The following is an 18619-nucleotide window of genomic DNA, read 5'->3' as shown; positions in this document are numbered from 1 at the left end:
TCCTTCCAGGGACTGCGAATCACAGACTCACAGTTGGGTGCTTGTCAAACAAGCCTCCATAGCTGTGAGAATTACAGCATCAGCATTGAGGGTAGAGAGGCTGCTGCAGAGGGATGTGACCTCAGAGACCGCTGGCCATATCTGACAATACAGACCCTACTTAAAAGGTCTGCGAGATGACAAAATTCTCTCTTAATTGCTATAAGACTTCATCTGGGGTTGAAGATTTAGTTTAGTGGTAGAGCACCTGCCTTACAAGCACATGGCCCTGGGTTCAGTCCTCAGCTGGGGGTCAGGGGAGAGACAAAATAACAAAAATGGTTGGAGACATGACTCAGCAGTTAAGAACACTGTCTGTCCAGAGGACCTGAGTTCAATTCCCAGGACTCACAGGGCAGCTCACAACTTCTTGTAACTTCAGTTCCAGGGGATCTGACACCTTCACAGACATGCATGCAGGCAAAACACTAATGCACATAAAAGAAAACAATTAAAAGATTTCTACCCACTGCTTGAGAGGCAGAGACAGGCAGATCTCTATGAGTCCAAGGCCAGCCTGGTCTACAGAGAGAGTTTCAGGACAGCCCAGGGCTGTACAGAGAAACCCTGTCTTAAACACCAAAAAGTCAAGCAACAAACAAAAAAGAATTCCACCCCTTTTAGCAGTATGTGAAAGCAAAAAAATACAACTCTCACCCCAAAAGAGATAAGAGATAAATTATTCTGGAGTCAAGTATGAGTGACAATACCCTAAAAATACTCATGTTACTCCAGTAGTATGTTCCAATGTAGTAACAGTATCATGATGTTTTATAGTTGCAAAGATACTTGAGAGACTTGAAGTATATTGGTGGAAATGTTGGCTATGTAGATTATAGAAACCGAGGCCATTTCTACCATATGTCCCAGACAACCTTGACATTATGGTTGGTCAAGAACTGTGTTAAAGGGGCTGGAGAGATGGCTCAGTGGTTAAGAGCATTGCCTGCTCTTCCAAAGGTCCTGAGTTCAATTCCCAGCAACCACATGGTGGCTCACAACCATCTGTAGTGAGGTCTGGTGCCCTCTTCTGTCCTTCAGGCATACATGCAGAAAGAATATTGTATACATAATAAATAAATATTACAAAAAAGAACTGTGCTAAATTAATATCCTTAAAGAGATTCTGATAACTACAATATTAACCCCTACACTCAAGAGGGGAAAAATGGCTAGTAAGAGAGTTAAAGATAGCCCAAGACAAATTAAGCTTTGAACCTGCAACAACCCCACCTCCTCAGTCACTGAAGCTGTAATCACCTTTATAGAACATTCAAAGTTCAATATGGTTTCTTTTCTTCTTCTGAATTGAAAAAATATTTTTGAGGTAGTCTCACTATACAGCCCTTGCTGGCCTGAACTTGCTATGTAGACTAGGCTGGCTCTAACTCAGAGATCCACTTACTATGCCTCCACAATGCTGGGATTAAAGGCATTCACCACCAGGCCCAGAAAATTATGTATGTATTTAGTGTATGCATGTTTCTGTATGTGGGTATGTGCACGCGTGAGTATGCACGTGTGTGCATATCTGCAGAGGCTCAAAGGGGGTATCAAAACCCTTGGGGCTGGAGTTACAGATGTTTGTGAGTAGACTGATGTGGGTGCTGGGATCTGAACTTGGGTCCTCTGCAAGAGCTGAAAGTGTTCTTAATCACTGAGCCATCTCTGCAGCCCAAAGGGGCGAAGTGGTTTTTCATCCTTCCTTCCTTCCTTCCTTCCTTCCTTCCTTCCTTCCTTCCTTCCTTCCTTTCCTCTTTCCCTCCCTCCCTTCTTTCCTCTTTCATTCTCCCTTATTCTTTCCTTTTCCTCCTCTTTTTTTTTGAGGTTGGGGGTGCATTCCTTCACAAATACAATGAAATCAGGGAGCCAGCTGCGACTGAAACATTGCATTCTTAAAACATTTTCTACTTTTGTCTTTTTTTTTTTTTAAAGTTCATTTGCAGCCTGCATGTTACTAGCCTGTCAGCACTGTCTACCTTCGTCAGAATTATAAGGTACCTGCATTAAAAAAATGAATTGAGTGGAAGCAAAGGAAACATTTAAACACACTCATATAAGCAGTTGTTGAAATTCAAGATCTCGTACATTCTCAAGTTCAAACACCAGACTTAACATTGAAATCGAGACCCAGAGCAGATCACTGGAGAATGGTCAAGGACACATAAATAAGTAACTGGGGGAGCATGCAATCCTCTGCCATGCGCAACCCCAGACTTGAACCGGTGCCTCCCCAAACCTTCAAATTTTCCAAAGGGACGTTCTTATGTACATCACCTAAATGGATACTCACAGGAACCCCTTATCCGAGGAACTACCTATCCTAAAAGTCTTTCTGCCGGGCAGTGGTGGCGCACGCCTTTAATCCCAGCACTAGGGAGGCAGAGGCAGGCGGATCTCTGTGAGTTCGAGGCCAGCCTGGTCTACAAGAGCTAGTTCCAGGACGGGCACCAAAGCTACAGAGAAACCCTGTCTCGAAAAACCAAAAAAAAAAAAAAAAAAAAAAAAAAAAAAAAAAAAAAAAAACCAAAACCAAAAAAAAACCCTAAAAGAGTCTTTCTTTAAGTCTAATCTTCACAGATTTTTCTTCATGCAGACAAGTTACAGATGACCCCAGAGACTCTGCACGCTAAAAATACTTTTCACAAAACACCACCCTTAAGCCTGTTACCGCCCCATGGGAACCAGGAGCTACACCTACCTCTGGCCTCCTGCTTCTTTCCTCCTCGCAACCTGCAGCTCCTCACAACCAGCCCTTCTAGGGTAGCAATTCTAACCAGCAGAAGTTACATGCTTTCAGTGAGGGGGCCTGTCTTCTGCCCACTCGCTTAGTGACCTGCTTCATGCCAACATGGGGTCATGGGACAAGGATGTTGACTCAAAATATTTTAGCTAAATGCTAGGATGCTCCCACATTCTACTTCTATGTTCACTTATGAAGTGGAGAAAGCTCTGAGACACTGTTCATATGGATTTAAAGATGGGGCAGCAGCCTATTCTTTGGCAATGCAAAGTTGGTAGTTGCTTCTAGGTAAACACACCAGCATGGAAAAGGACAAAACTGATAGGAACTCTCCGTTCTGCTCAGCTTCTAGTTTTCCTTTTCCCCAGCTGGTGGTTGTCAGAGAGGTCTCTGGGCCTGAGGGTCTAGATACTCTGCTTACCCCTTTGCAAGCATCTCTTGATCCACCACCACTCCTGACTCACATGGTCATTTGGGTTTGAAACAGAGCTTACTTTGTAATGGAAGATGACCTTGAACCCTTGATCCTCAATTCTCTTGCCTCCACTCCTGGTTTCTCAGCCATTTCTATAGTCACTGTTAACCCTCCAGACAGTGTTATTAGGAAGCACCAGGGATGGCAGGTCTCCAGGTAGCTCTGGGACCCTGAAGACACCCGGAAAACTCCATGGAGCATTCTAGGATGACCCTTCCTGACAAGCAGTAGGTCCTACATGAAAGGTATAGCAGGAGGGGTGTGTAGGCATCAGAGTCACTGGTATAAGGAACCTGTTCTGTCTGCTTGAAAGGCAGTCTGGGAGATGAAGGCATTGTTCAGGGCCAGTGCAGAATCAGGAGACAGGCAAGAGCCTCCTGGTGACAGAGTAGGGGAGCCTGCTAGAGGGAGGCAAGATACCCACCAGGCCATTAGATCTTGAAGGCTCCTTTATATGGATAGTGGATGGTGTAAGAGGAATTTGGGGCCAGAAATAAACAGATGAGTTCCTATCCTTTGGCACAGGGTGATGATGAATAGTTATTAGTTTGAGTGCATACAGAATCACCATAGAAACACACCACGTGGTCTATGAAGGGTGTTTCAGGGAGACCGACTCTCAATATGGGTGGCACCATTTCGAGCACTGGGATTCAGGACTGAATAGAGGGGTGGAGGGTGAGAGACACGAGATGAGCCCCAATCTGACTGTGGAGGCAATATGGTCAACCAGTTGTCTCGTTGATTCAAACAGCTAAGCTTCTCTTCTCACCACGCGTTCCCTTCCATGAGGGACTATAGGCCTTCTTAAATCTTGACTCAAAACACTGGCTTCCTTCCTTAAATTGCTTTTTATTTTTGGATTTTTGTTTATTTGTATTTGAAGACAGGGTTTCTCTGCATGGCACTGGCTGTCCTGGAACTCACTCTATAGACCAAAGTGCTTTTGAACTCCACAAGTCAACAGTTTGTATGTTTTAGCATATACAGACTCTAGATTTTAGCAAGAGACATGAAACTATAGGTCTATTTAAAGCCAGGTGTGGTGGCGCACACCTTTAATACTAGCACTTCAAAGGCAAACGCAGGTGTGTCTCTAAGTTCAAGGCCAGCCTAGTCTACAGAGCAGGTTCCAGGAGAGCCAGGGCTACACAGAGAAACCCTGTATGGGAAAAAAAAAGTTCATTTGGGACGAGATGAAGACCATTGGGCAGAGGGACAGAGAAAAAAAAATGGGTGAGAAAAGATAAAAAAACACATAGTGTGCATGTGTCAAAAACATCATGACAAAACCCATTATTTTGCACAATAATACATGCCATTTTTTTTTTAATTTAGAGGAAAAAATAATATGCAGAAGAAATTTCTTTTACCAATCTGGACCTAATGTAAGCATCCTGAAAAGGTTCAATGTTCACTAGGTTGAGTATAACTTCTTGCTATGTTTACCCCTTCCTATAATCAAATGGGTAGTTGGGAACATCTGTATTTGTGAAGAACAGTATATTGGAGGAAATACTGTTATGTTGGTATAGTAACTCAGAAAAGTAAAAACTGGACCAGAACAAGACAAACCTGCCGCTGTAAAGGCAAATGTCCCATGCTCACACCACAGGGCACTGCTCCTTGATAACTGTGACAAAAGAAAACGTGTTTGTAAAACCAACAAAGTATAAAACATCCTGAATTGTGAAAATGAACAAAAGCACCTTCACTTCACTAATATGAGTAGTAATTCTCATGAATTCAAATTTCTGGAACAATTTCTATGCTTACCAAATATAGAATTATACTCAAATCCCATTACATTCAACACAGAGGCACCTAACTATGATCTAGCCAACCCCATAAATCCCTGGAAGCTAAACACCAATCCTGCCAGAAGGTCTACGAAATGTTGCTTACTGTGTACGAACAGATTTAGTACAATTTATTACATGGTACTCATAGTCTTTGGAAGGGGCCACTGACACCAACATACCTCTTAGTATAAGGATTGGAGGAGAAATTACAATAAAAAAAAATCAATGATACAACAATATAAGCATCAAAACAACATTTACAGAAGAAAAAAATCATTTATATATGTACAATTGAAATGGTTGGTGACATGAAAAAGCTAGGAACGCCTGGAAATGTGAGAGATCTACAGTTACAGAGTGACATTTACACCCACCTTCCCAGCCGACTAAGAATTAACACTTGTTAATCTACAAATGGCTTGAAAATAGTTTAAAGGACATAGAGACAAGAAATGTTAGGGAAAAAATCAGGCAGAGAGAAAGTTAACAAACAAAAATATACAACAGTGGGTTTTGTTCATGGAAGAGAATGACAGCCTACAAAATTGCCATATGAATTAAGAGGGAAAATCTCAATATTCACAAAAAGTCATTTTTCCATGATGCATTAATCTCAAGAACTTGAAAGCAAGACTTTTCTTTATGCCTTCTGGCATTTCAGGTAACTATCAACTCATCAATGTTCAGAAATTAAAAGAAAAAACTAATTAATTCAATGCAAAATGATTCACCATTAAACTTGTATGCACCATTGCATTAAGAAACCTTACTAAATTAATGTAAAGATAATGTACCTTTTTTCCTTTCTTTTTTTTTTTTTAATTTTAGTTTCCATCTCCTGTACTCAAGCAATCTTCTACCAGACATACTCAGTTTAAAGATAATTTTCCAGGGGCTGGAGAAATGGCCCAGTGGTTAGGAGTGTATAATAGTCTTGCAGAGGACTGGATTCAGTTTCCAGCACCCACATGGTGCTCACGATTGCCTATAATTCCAGCCCCAGAGGATCTCCTTCTGTTCTCTGCAGGCAGTGCATGAATGTGCACAAATTCACACACAGACACATGCATATACAGATAATCTTTCAAATTAATTTAAAAAGATAAATTTTTCTAGAGCAAAAATGTAAAGCATGGAGATCAGAAAGGTTCTTTTAAGAAGGAAATACTGAGTTGGGCAGTGTTGGTGCATGCCTTTCATCCTAACACTTGGGAGACAGAAGCAGGCAGATCTCTGTGAGTTCGAGGCCAGCCTGGTCTATAGAGCTAGTTCCAGGACAGACAGGGCTGTTGCACTGAGAAACCCTTTCTCGAAAAACCAAAACAAAGCAGGAATGAACACTGATGCTGGATGTGGAAGCAGACATCTTTTGACCAAACATTCTAGAGATTGAAACAGGAAGATAATTTGATCAAGACCAGCCACGGTTACATGGTAAGACTATTTCTGAAAGACAGAAACAAATCCCTAATAAATTTCAGTAAATACAATATCTTTACAAAGTTTTCTTCAGATTTTGGATTTTCAAAAACAGACAAAAATTTGTATCCAGTTCTTCACATTATTCACATTTATGGAAATTAACATATGAGAAGTTTTCATAGGACGGAGCCACTATTTGAGTTTCTTGTGCTTTGACAAGGAAAGATTCTCACTGGGGAAGCTATTGGACATCTTTTCTAGTCAAACATACAAACATACTTTTCTTCTCTCTCTCTCTCTCTCTCTCTCTCTCTCTCTCTCTCTCTCTCTCTCTCTCTCTGAAATAGTCTTATTATGTAGCCTTGGGTAGCTGGGAAATCAGTACGTAGATCAGGTTGGCCTTGAACTCTGAGATTCCCTGACTCTGCCTCTCAAGTTTAGGGATTAAAGGTATGGTACACACGTCTGGGCCAAACATTCTTTCTTAATCCAAGAATAAGACCAAAAGGTGTTCCACATGCTTAACCTTTATAGTTCTCTCTGAATGCAGTCCTATGTTATGAAGACTTTTCAAGTTCTGTATTCAAGGGTACTGTCTGGTGAGTTCTTCTGTGTCTGTGGAAAGAACTATAGTAACTGAAGGCTTTCCCACATTCCGTACAGACGAAGGGCTTCTCTCCAGTGTGGCTTCTTTCATGGGACTTGACATAACGAAAAGAACGGAAGGGTTTCCCACATTGTGAACATATAAAGGGTTTCTCTCCAGTGTGGATTCTTTCATGTATTTTGAGGTAACTGGGAGAACGAAAGGCTTTTCCACATTGCACACACGCGTAAGGCTTCACTGTAGTGTGAGCTTTCTCGTGTCTTCTCCATGATATGCGACTACAGAAGGCTTTCCCACATTGCTTGCATAAATAGGGCTTTTCTCCAGTATGAGTCTGCTTATGACTGTGAAAGGTACTGAACCAACTGAAGGCTTTCCCACACTGCTTACAAACATAGGGGTTCATGCCACTGTGAATTACTTCATGCCTTCTTAAATGATACAGAGAAAAGAAGGCTTTTCCACATTGCTTACATACATACGGTTTCTCTCCGGTGTGAGTTCGTTCATGTATCTGAACCTGACGAGAAGACCTAAAGGCTTTCCCACACTGTTTACACAGATAGGGCTTCTCTCCAGTATGAATCAGTTCATGGTACTGAAGGGAACCAAGAAAAGTAAAAGCTTTCCCGCATTCCTTGCACACATACGGTTTTTCTCCAGTGTGAGTTCGTTTATGAATTTGAACTTGCTTAGGAGACCTAAAGGTTTTTCCACACTGCTTACATACATAGGGTTTCTCCCCACTATGCATCAGTTCATGGTATTTGACCGAACTGTGACTAGTAAATGCTTTACCACATTGCTTACATACACATTCTCCAGAATGGATTATTTTATGTGTTCGAAAAGCACTTTCACAACTGAAAACTTTCTCACACTGCAAACACACAAAGAGCTGCTCTCCTGTGTGAGTCCGTTCATGTTTGCGAAAGGCACCCGAAGAAGCAAAAGCCTTACCACATTTCGTGCACTTGTACGGCTTCTCTCCACTGTGCATCATCTCATGGAACCGAAGTGAACTACGGTCAGTGAAGGCTTTCCCACACAGCTTGCACACATAGGGCTTTTCTCCAGTGTGAATTCTTTCGTGTGTCAGAAGGGAACTCGAACGGGCAAAGGTTTTCCCACACTGTTTACACATATAGGGCTTCTCACCAGTGTGAATTCTTTCATGTATTTGTAGGGAACTAGGAAAAGGGAAGGCTTTCCCACACTGCTTACAAACGTAAGATTTTTCTCGGCTGTGATATTCCTCATGCCTTCTAAAAGAACTGGAAGAAGTAAATACTTTCCCACATTGCTTACATTCATACTGCTTTTCTCCATTAGAAGTCTTTTCGTCATTTTGACTGGACATGAGACATTTAACATCTTCATTACCGTGACTAGTTTCAACTTTCTCCCTAGTGGGAATTCTTTTATTCTTCTGGAAGGCTGTGGAAGAACGGGAGGCATTCTCCGGTTCCTTATGTTTATTCAATTCTTTTCCATATTCCTGAGTGTCATATGGTTTGTGTCCTGGGTGAGGATGAGGAGGGACATTTAGAGACAAATGGCCAATAACCACTTCTCCATACACACGGCTTTCGTATGTGGGAACTCCTGGACATGATTTCTGGTCCACAACACACTCTGGAGTCCAGTTAATGATCTCTGCATACTGGTGACCTTCTGTATATTCACAGAGTCTCCCCAACAACTGGCTACTGCAAAAAATAAAAAGTGTTACTAAAAAATTGTTTATTAATGATTTATCACAAGGAGTGTTAGTAATATCCCCTGCAATAATTTTTTAAATGTTTGAATTGAATGCTCTGCCATATGGGTTAAGGATATTTAGAATAAAAACAGAGATATTCGTGAGTAGTTGTGTTACATTGTCTTCACCACAGGCAAAAGCTGAATGTCTGCATTACATTTAAATACACTTTCAAGGGGCTGGAAAGATGGCTCAGTGGTTAAGAGCATTGCCTGCTCTTCCAAAGGTCCTGAGTTCAATTCCCGGCCACCACATGGTGGCTCACAATCATCTGTAATGAGGTCTGGTGCCCTCTTCTGGCCTGAAGGCATACAAGCAGACAGAATATTGTATACATAATAAGTAAATAAATATATACATACATTTTCAATTGCTAATACTGTATACCTTTTTGATGTGCTAGTGACTAAAATAATATTGGATTCTGACATACTTGTATATCCATTATGAGTTATCTTGATAATTCATTCTATTCTAAAAAGAAATTTTATTTTTACTTTGTATATAATGTATACACAAAGTCTGAAGATGAGTCAACACAACATTTTGAATAATATTATGTACAAAGAAAGACAGTATATATGAACCATGATAAAGCATTTCTTGTGGCATCACAATGCTCCAGTTGTTACTAATGCTAGTTCTGATTGCCGAAGGTTAATGTGTAAGCAGATCTGGAGCAGATTTGTTAAAATTAAAACCGTGTGGAGCTGGGTTTATTTGTGTCACTTGTTTATAAAATGTGCTAGCACACAAAGAGTTCCGAGGAACATTACTGTCTCCTAGGGTACAAATTACCTTAGCTTTCTCCAGAGATTTTCATACTCATTTTCAATGTTTTGGTGTTCCCATTTGTTTCCTAAAATACAGACCAAGAAAAATGAATTAACTGCTACAGGGAAAAAAGAGATTCTAGCTAAATTCACAGTATAAAATGATTCCCACCTGACATATTCACCCACAGTGGTTTTTTTTTTTTCCAGAATCTTATTCATGTAGTAGGCTTAAATGAGCAAAAACTACTTATTCTTTCATTGACTAAATAAGAAAATAATAGCATCTTCACCTATAGAAGCCAGGTTCCTCAAGGTTTCCTGCATCACATCTTTGTAGAGGTTCTTCTGGGATGGATCCAGCATAGTCCACTCCTCCAGGGTGAAGTTCACAGCCACATCCTCAAAGGTCACTGACTCCTAAGAAAAAACCCATATATATTTCCAGGAGAAAGGGTGAGCTTTACAGGACTGGAGATCTAGACTTAATTCATAAGAACTTGAGATGATGCTATGTTCCACAGGTGTTCAAATCATGCCCTTATTCCATACATACAATTTGATACACATGCTGATTTTTCACACAGCAATTCTAACAGCAGAATGGGAAGCTCTGCTAAAACAAAAGCAGAATGAGATCACCCCTTGTACTGAAAATTTCTACTACACAGAGAGCCCTAAACTTTTTGTAGCAACTTAGGATTACTTAATACCCATAAGAGAGACAACACTGACTGTCATGAGACTATATGATCTTATGCATGCTGGAGAAAATGTTCTACCTCTCCTGCAGAATGGAAACTGGCACTGGGAAGAATTCCTCTTCCATCTAATTCTAAAGAATGGTATGGCTTTTCCAAACCGTTGACGCCAACCATATGCTTTTTTAAATTTATTTATTGCATGTACACAGTATTCTGTCTGCATGTTTGCCTGTACACCAAAAGAGGGCATCGAATCTTTTTTTTTTTTAATTTATTTATTGTGTATACAGTGTTCTGCCTGCATATATACCTGCAGGCCAGAAGAGGGGACCAGATCTCATTACAGATGGTTGTGAGCCACCATGTGGTTGCTGGGAATTGAACTCAGGACCTCTGGAAGAGCAGTCAATGCTCTTAACCTCTGAGTCATCTCTCCAGCCCATCGGATCTTATTATAGATGGTTAATGAGCTGCCATGTGGTTGCTGGGAATTAAACTCAGGACCTCTGGAAGAGCATTCAATGCTCTTAATCTCTGAACCATCTCTCTAGCCCCTATATGCCACTGTTATAACTTCAGTATCTTTGCAGTATTTTTGCATGGTCATCAGAAATTAGTGATCGGATAACACTTTCTTTGCATGATGAGTTTCAAAGAAGCTGGCTTAGTGGATACAATTTCATCTCTTGTCACAACTTATTAGGGACCTTAGTACATTCTCAATGAATGTACTGAAAAATATTTGGAAGCATGTACCTGGTTTCTTATAGCTCACTCTTAATGAAAAACACTGAAAGCGGGGCATGGTGGTCCAGCACATGGGAGGCAGAGGTGTATTTCTGTGGGTTCAAGGCCATTGTCGTCTATGTAATGAGTTCCAGGATAGCTAGAGCTACATAGTGAGACCTTGTCTCAAAGCAAACAAACATAAAAATAAATAAACTGTAAAAAAAAAAACAAGTAAAATAAAAATTGAATGGAACGCATTAAGAATAATCTACAGTACAAGTAAACAAACAAGAAACTAGAGGCAATGCTAATAAAGCCATACTTGCTTGCAGAGGCAATATATGTTTTTCTAAAAATAATCTTCTCAAAGACAATAAATATATTGGGCTTACTTGTGTAAAAACAATAACAATTATATATAAATTTCAGATTTCAGTACTTCTTTCTTGTTCCCAATTCTAAAAATTACCCTTCATACAACCACCTTACAAGTTTATTTAGAGAAAATTTCCTTAAACTTTCAACCTTGTTGTAAACTACATTTGTTTAGGAATGTTAAAATGGGGGAGGGGATTGGAAGCAGGAGAAATAGCTCAGTGGTCAAGAGCACTTGCTGTTCTTGCACAGGGTCCAACACCCACATCAGACAGCTCAGAACCATCAGTAACTCTCATTTCAGGGGATCTCTGACCTCCATGGATATCTGCACCCACCTTCATGCACATAAGAACAAGCAAACACACATTCCAAGTTCCAGTTCCATGGTGGTCTCTTTGGGGGGGTGGGGGAAGAAGTCTGGGCACAACAACATAAGTACACACAAATAAGAAATAAAATTTAAAAAGAGGTGGTTCATAGTAACCGTAAACTCTCAGGAGAGGAACACTCGTATCTACTTGTATACCCACTGGTAAGCCCACCAAACCCAGATGGCTATTTCCAAGTTCAGAATCACACAGGTGCCTCGATTAAACTCTGAGGGGCAGTAAACGAATAACGATGCCTATGGAAAAGAGATCTGAAAGGCGGGAATAAGGATGGCAGGATGAAAAGGAACAAGAGATGGTATGGGGAAAACAACCAGAATACTTAATTTATGTGCATGAAATTGTCAAAGATTAAATGTATTTTAAAAATGGAGCTTGGTTTGTTTTTTTTTTTTTTTTTTTGCAAGTGTATATAAACTGGAAACTTTACAGAACAGGAGAAGAATAAAGAAAAAAAATAGAGGAGGTAAATTCTACATATACCCACTGTAAAGGCAATTAATTGACATTCTTCTTTAAGATGCCTGTATCTACAGTTAGCTATGTCTTATTCTTTCCCTGGAGACCCTCTTTTCTAATAAACCCTGTACTATATTTTTTAGATGTCTCTTAATAAATTTCCAGGGCTGAAGAGATGGCTTAGAGGTTAAGAAAAGTACTGGCTCTTCTTCCAGGGGTTCTGAATACAATTCCCAGCAACCACATGGTGGCTCACAACCATCTGTAATGGGATCTGATGTCCTCCTCTGGCGTACAGGTAAGCATGCAGGCAGAAGTTTGTATACATAATAAATAAATAAATCTTTAAAAAAAATAAATCTCCAATTGGGTGTTATAGTGTGTGCCTTTAACCCAGCACTTGGGAGACAGAGGCAGATGGATCCTGGGAAATGGCCCAGAATTAAGTATGGCAAGGGCTTAAGGAGGAAAACCCATAATTCACTGCATTTCCCATCAGGTCCAATCTGGAGCAAGCATACATCCTGACATATTTCTTGCCTACACTGCCTCCTGCCTGCATGTGATCTAGCACAACGGTACAGATGGGCCAAACAAACTTGCTTAAGAGAGTGAATACATGTGGCCTCCAGTATTTCAGGAACTACCTGTCCTTGGGCAAGGGGCTTGCATTTTTGTTTCATGGATCTCTAAGGCATAGTAATTAAAACTTAAAATGTAACTTTGACTCTCACAGAAGGAGACTCTTAATTGAGATAATGCCTCAACAAAATTTGCCTAATGGCAAGTCTGAGGGCATTTTCATTACTGATTGCACGGTGGGGTCCAGCTCACTGTGGGAAATGCCACCACGGGTAGGTATAAGAACACAGGCTGAGGAAGCCATGGCGAACAAGCCAGTTCGCTTAGCAGCACTCTGTGGCCTCTGTTTCAGGTCTTGCCTCCAGTTTCACGCTTCCACAGGGCGTGGCAGGCTCAAGGCTTAGACAATGTATAAAGGAAGAACACACTTTATCAAACACAGAGCTACACTGTGCCAAGAGAGAGATCTTCATTAGAATCGAGTCCCGCACACTGTCCTGCTAAGAGTAGCAGTGGTTACCCCCATGGGCTTAACCTGAGCCCTCACAGCTATCCTTAAACAGACGGTCCTTACTGTCACAGAGCAGGAATTAAAAGTTAAAAATCTGATCTAATTACATAGGAAGTAGAAAAAGACAAGATCTCCTGAGTAAACTGGGAGCGTGGGGACCACGGGAGAGGGCTGAAGGGGAAGGGAGAGGAAGGAAGGGGAGCAAAGAAAATGTATAACTCAATAAAAGCAATAAAAAAGAAAGTTAAAAATCTGGACATGGGCCAGTGAGATGCATCACTGGGTAAACACTGAGCATTTGAGTTAGTTCCTGGAAACCTCTGTGAGGAGAGAATTAACTCCAGAGAGCTGTCCTTTAACTTACATATACATGCCATGACACACAGACCTCCTCCCATGCACAATAAATAATAAACTGCTTTAGAAAAAATACGATTGCTCTGTATGGCAGAGTTTATTTATTTTGAGTCAGGATCTTACTATGTAGCTCTGGCTGGCCTGAAACTCACTTTGTAGATGAGACTGTCCTGGAACTCACATCGATCCACCTGCCTCTGCTTCCGGAGTGCTGGAATTAAATGACCAACTTGGGCAGACTTTAAACTTATCTAAAGCTTAATCACATATTAGAGAGACTGCTTTTATGAGTAGTAAATGCCTAAAAAGCAGACTATGAGAGATTATTTCTTCCTAAGACATACCACACACAGGAAGAATTTAAAGAATCTTTTAGCTTGACAGACAATAAATACTTAACTGATTAACCCAAAAGTTAAAGCAGTCTTTAGACTATTTATTAGACTCTAACATATGAATTAACTCTTACATATTAATCCGCTAATTGACTCTAATATATTAATAATGAAATTATTGGGCTCTAATATAAAGAAGAGAGAGTTTTTTCACTGTTGACTTATCCTTTCCTATCTCTAGAGTATTATTTGCCTCCGCGAGGCCTTCCAAGTCTTCCTGTTTCTTATCCTTCTTGGCTGCTGGTGTATACAGTATGCTCGGATGTGGTCAGCTTTCTGCCAAAGACGGCTGGCTTGATTCACAGCAATAGGAAACTATCTTCCACACGAAACAGCTGTTAGGGATGCAAGGATTATGACGAACAGTGAGGGAGTATTGGAACACTCTATAGTGCGTTAGAAGAGCACACCTGTACTTCATTTTACAAAAAGGAATCTGTGTATGCGCAGTGGTAGGTCGCCTAGAATATACACACTGCACACACTGCCAACTGTGTCTGTATTCTGAGTTAACCTCTGATTTAGATGTAATCCAAAGGGTGACTCAAGACCGGGTGACCTTCATGTAAAAGACAACCTGATACAGAGAGAGGAGGTGATGGAGGAAAAAGCACCAACGCCATAAATCCGAGACATCACTGATCTCCTTGCCCGGAAGGGCAAGAGTAAAACTACAAAACCACTCCCGGGCTTTCTTTCCCTGCCCTATCTAACCTGCTGGGTAGAACAGATCTTTGGGATGTTACTCCACTGTCTTCTCAGATTGGTGGCTCTCTGAATAAGACACAGTATTAGGATTCAATCCCTAGCTCTGTCCACTGGCTCCCAAAAGTGATGGGTAGCATGGATCAGTTTCCCAGCTCACTTTATCTTCCACCATATACACAAGAGATTAAGGCAAAGAACCCACAACTCACAAGCACACAAGTTTCAGCCTTGTACAAGTGTTGTATAGAGGGCATGTTAATTCACTCATAATTAAAAGTGGGCAATACTCTGCTTAGTGATAAAACACATGAAGGCTAAAAGCAATGTGTACATGCACACACACACACACACACACACACACACTCCACTCTGTTCCTCCAGATACAAAGCCAAAGGAGACGAGAATGCCACGGAGCCCAACACATTCACTCACCTGCACGTGGCTCCTCTGGTCCGCACACGTACAGTGAATTTTAGTGTGAAACAAATGGAAACAAACAGTTTACTGCAACCTTTCTCTTGGCTTTCACAGGCCTCATCGTTCTAGCTACTCACCTACAACCGCAGAAATTGCTACGACCTACTTAATCATGAAAGAAAATTCTAAAATGCTGAAATAACCCAATTATTTTATTTTTAAAAATTATATAATAAGGGAAGCATCCAGGCAAAGCAGCCTGCATTGCTCACAGTTACACAAAGAAACCCTCAGTCAGAAAGTTAGATACTGGGTCTGGAGAAATGGCTCGGTGGTCAAGAGCATTGGTTGCTCTTGCAAAGGACCCAGATTCAATTCTCAACACCTACAAGGCAACGCCAACCCCAGGGGATCTGATGCCCTCTTCTGGACTCCATAGACACCAACAACACATGTGGTGCACAAACACACAGGCAGGCAAAACACCCGTACACATTAATAGAAGAAAAAAAAAAGTTAAATATTAAGCTCATTAAATACATGCTCATCCACCACAGAAATTCGGCAATTGCCTGAAAAGGGCTTATCAGAAACAAAGACACTCTGATTACACAGGAACCTCCAAGAGTTCTTGAGGTTCTATTCCGAAATACAGGACAAAGCCCACAGAGTCCATTATACTGCACGCCCACATGAACCACAGATGCTGAGATCTCTTCTTCATTATATTCTGACCACAACACTGTGGGTGCAAAACCGAACACACGAAAAGGCTGAATTGGACAGTGCTGCAATCCTAGCTAAGGGATATATTCGCATAACTCTGCTTATTACTATCATCTATCATCATTATTACTGTGATTAGGATTATTACTGCAGGGCCAGTTGTGTTCGTGATCTAAGGAACTCCATTACTGAAAACATCCTTTTTAAGTTTTAACCCCAATAAAGCCTCCAAATGCCCACTTTTTGTTTCAGCACTGAAGATCTGAATTTATCAGTAGAAATGTCTGGGTAGATTTTCCTTAAGATTCTCCTCGCTCTGATCCTTCAGCCACCCCAGGCTGGGCCGGCATACACCAGTTCCCTAAAGACATGATGACGTCAGAGAAAAACCTTTCTCTAGTAGCCGACTGTGGAACCCTCCATTTGCTCTCGTTTGTCCATATTCACAACGTTTTTACTCCCCACAAGAGACACTCCTCCCCAGCCTAACCATTGGCAAGCTTGAGAGCCAACCACGCAGGACTTTATCCTATTGCAATGCTCCATTCACACACAGTCACAGCTTTACTTGATGAAACAAGTTCATGTTAAAACGATGTCTAGAGGGGCTGGAGAGATGGCTCAGAGGTTAAGAGCACTGGCTGCTCTTCCAGAGGACCCGAGCTCAATTCCCAGCAACCACATGGTGGCTCACAACCATCTATAATGAGATCCAGTGCCCTCTCCTGCCATGCAGGCATCAATTTGAGCCACATATGCACATGGATCAAAATTTTCCTCGCAAGGAGGTCTGGCAATGGCAGAAGGACTTGGAAAGTTAGGCTTTTGTTCAGAGTTACGAGAATCTTTAGGCCAAGGATAGAGGTCATGGAATTTAGAGGAAACTTGAGGGTTATAGGAAAGCAGATGCCATTGAAATGAGAGAGAGAGAAATAGAGAGAGAGAGAGAGAGAGAGAGAGAGAGAGAGAACAGGATGAAGCACTCCTTTAATCCCAGCACTCAGGGAGGCAGAGGCAGGCAGATCCCTGTGAGTTCGAGGCCAGCTTGGTGTACAGGAGTAAGTTCCAGGACAGCTAGAGCTATACAGAGAAACCCTGTCTCAAAACACCCCTCCCCCCTAAAAAAGAAGAATAAGAATAAGAATAAGAATGAAGAAGAAGAAGAAGAAGAAGAAGAAGAAGAAGAAGAAGAAGAAGAAGAAGAAGAAGAAGAAGAAGAAGAAGAAGAAAAGAAGTTGGCTGGGGTTGCTCTGCGTTATTCACTACTGTGGGGATTACCAGCTTTCTGGCCGTGCCAAGCCTAATACGACTCTATTTTGTTAAGTGACAACTCCGCACTGGTTTATTCTGCGTATCAGTGTCAACAAAACACATAAGGAACAAATGTATCTCAATAATGACACCGGAAAATATATCAGATCATTAAAATAAAGCCCTACTAAAACTAATTCATCAACCTAATCAGATGTCACCCCTGCCTGAGACTACAGAAAGTGTAACTGGTCTACTGAATGATCAGAGGTTCAACTATTAAGTGACAGGAAACATATCACAGGAAAGGACCCCTGTCTCTCTGCCTCAGGACTCCAGACCCAGTGCAAAGTCTCCTGCCACCGGTCCTAGCTCTCTTCAAACAGCCGGTCTAGGGCCTCCGCTGAGGAGGAGCTTTGGACATCTCTGAATCCTCATTGTTAAATCTTATCAGTTCTCTGCCTCAAATTTGAAGAGAACCTCCCTTATCTTCAGCCTCTTTAACTGTATCCGAGACATTCAGCAACCTGTACATTTGTATGCCATAGTGTGAAGTGTTCGTGTGTAAACTGCCTGCCTGTTGATATTAGTGTTCAAGACTACTGAGATAAAAGAATCGTGGTTGCCAATGGCCATCTCGCAAGGATAACCAGATGTACTCGTCAAATCGGAGCCAAAGAAGCCCACAAAGGCTGAGAAATAATTGGCTATTAAGTAATTTGGGATATTGTGGAGACATAATGGTCTCCTATTTTCCAGATAACGTGCACAGAACCCAGGATCACCACACCCCGCGGCTCTCCTCCCTCCCTCCCGGCACAGGAGCCCTAAACCAAGTCCTCCTACACTGCCCAGACTGCAAAGGCGCGGGAGCCCAGGAAACCCGAGAAGCTGCAGCACCGAGCGCTCGGCGAGGGCCAGGACCGCGACTCCGCCTGCTGACCCAGGTCCACCCAGCGGGACCCGGGCAGCGCGGCCCAGCGGAGCCCGATGAGTCCCCACTGTCGCCTCGGCTTGTAGCAGCTTCCTCCTCACGCCCAGCGACACGCACCATTTCCAGAGACCGGAGTCCTGATGCCCTCCGGAGACTCCTGCAGTCAGTGAAGAAGACGCAGATACCTAGGGGAGAGATCTGGGGGCCTCGGCCAAAGACACAGGACGACAATATGGCGGGGACACACAATGGCACCCCAAATGTTGTGCAGCCTCCGTCACCGAAGACCAAAACTCCTCATTGGACAGTTCACAAAGCCACCAAACGTTCTCCCTGATTGGGCAAAAATCCGTGGGCCCGCCTCCTGGATCCTGAGTGACAGGGGAAGCATCTCCTTCCACGCAGGTTAGTCATTGACAGAGTCCTGGCTGAAGACTTCACAACTGGCCCCGTTT

At 41.9% G+C, this 18619-nt stretch overlaps 1 protein-coding gene across 2 annotated transcripts; it reads right to left on the bottom strand.

Moving 5' to 3' along the window:
- Positions 1–4675: 4675 nt before the first annotated feature.
- Positions 4676–18408, bottom strand: LOC130886186 (zinc finger protein 124-like). Of its 2 annotated transcripts, XM_057788101.1 has the most exons (4): positions 18282–18408; positions 9917–10043; positions 9649–9709; positions 4676–8797 (listed from the first exon to the last, which is right to left on the bottom strand). In XM_057788101.1, the coding sequence occupies exons 1-4, from the start codon at positions 18282–18284 to the stop codon at positions 7039–7041; spliced, it is 1950 nt and encodes a 649-aa protein (XP_057644084.1). In that variant the 5' UTR covers positions 18285–18408; the 3' UTR covers positions 4676–7038. The 2 variants fall into 2 exon arrangements, with proteins under 2 accessions (XP_057644084.1, XP_057644093.1); XM_057788110.1 differs by lacking the exon at positions 4676–8797 and having other exon boundaries at positions 9645–9709.
- Between the last annotated feature and the right edge of the window lie 211 nt (positions 18409–18619).

The sequence above is a fragment of the Chionomys nivalis genome, chromosome 1, assembly GCF_950005125.1.
Source record: "Chionomys nivalis chromosome 1, mChiNiv1.1, whole genome shotgun sequence".
Lineage (NCBI taxonomy): Eukaryota > Metazoa > Chordata > Mammalia > Rodentia > Cricetidae > Chionomys > Chionomys nivalis.
Note: the sequence above shows the minus strand (reverse complement) of the source record. Positions and strands in the feature narration are given on the sequence as shown.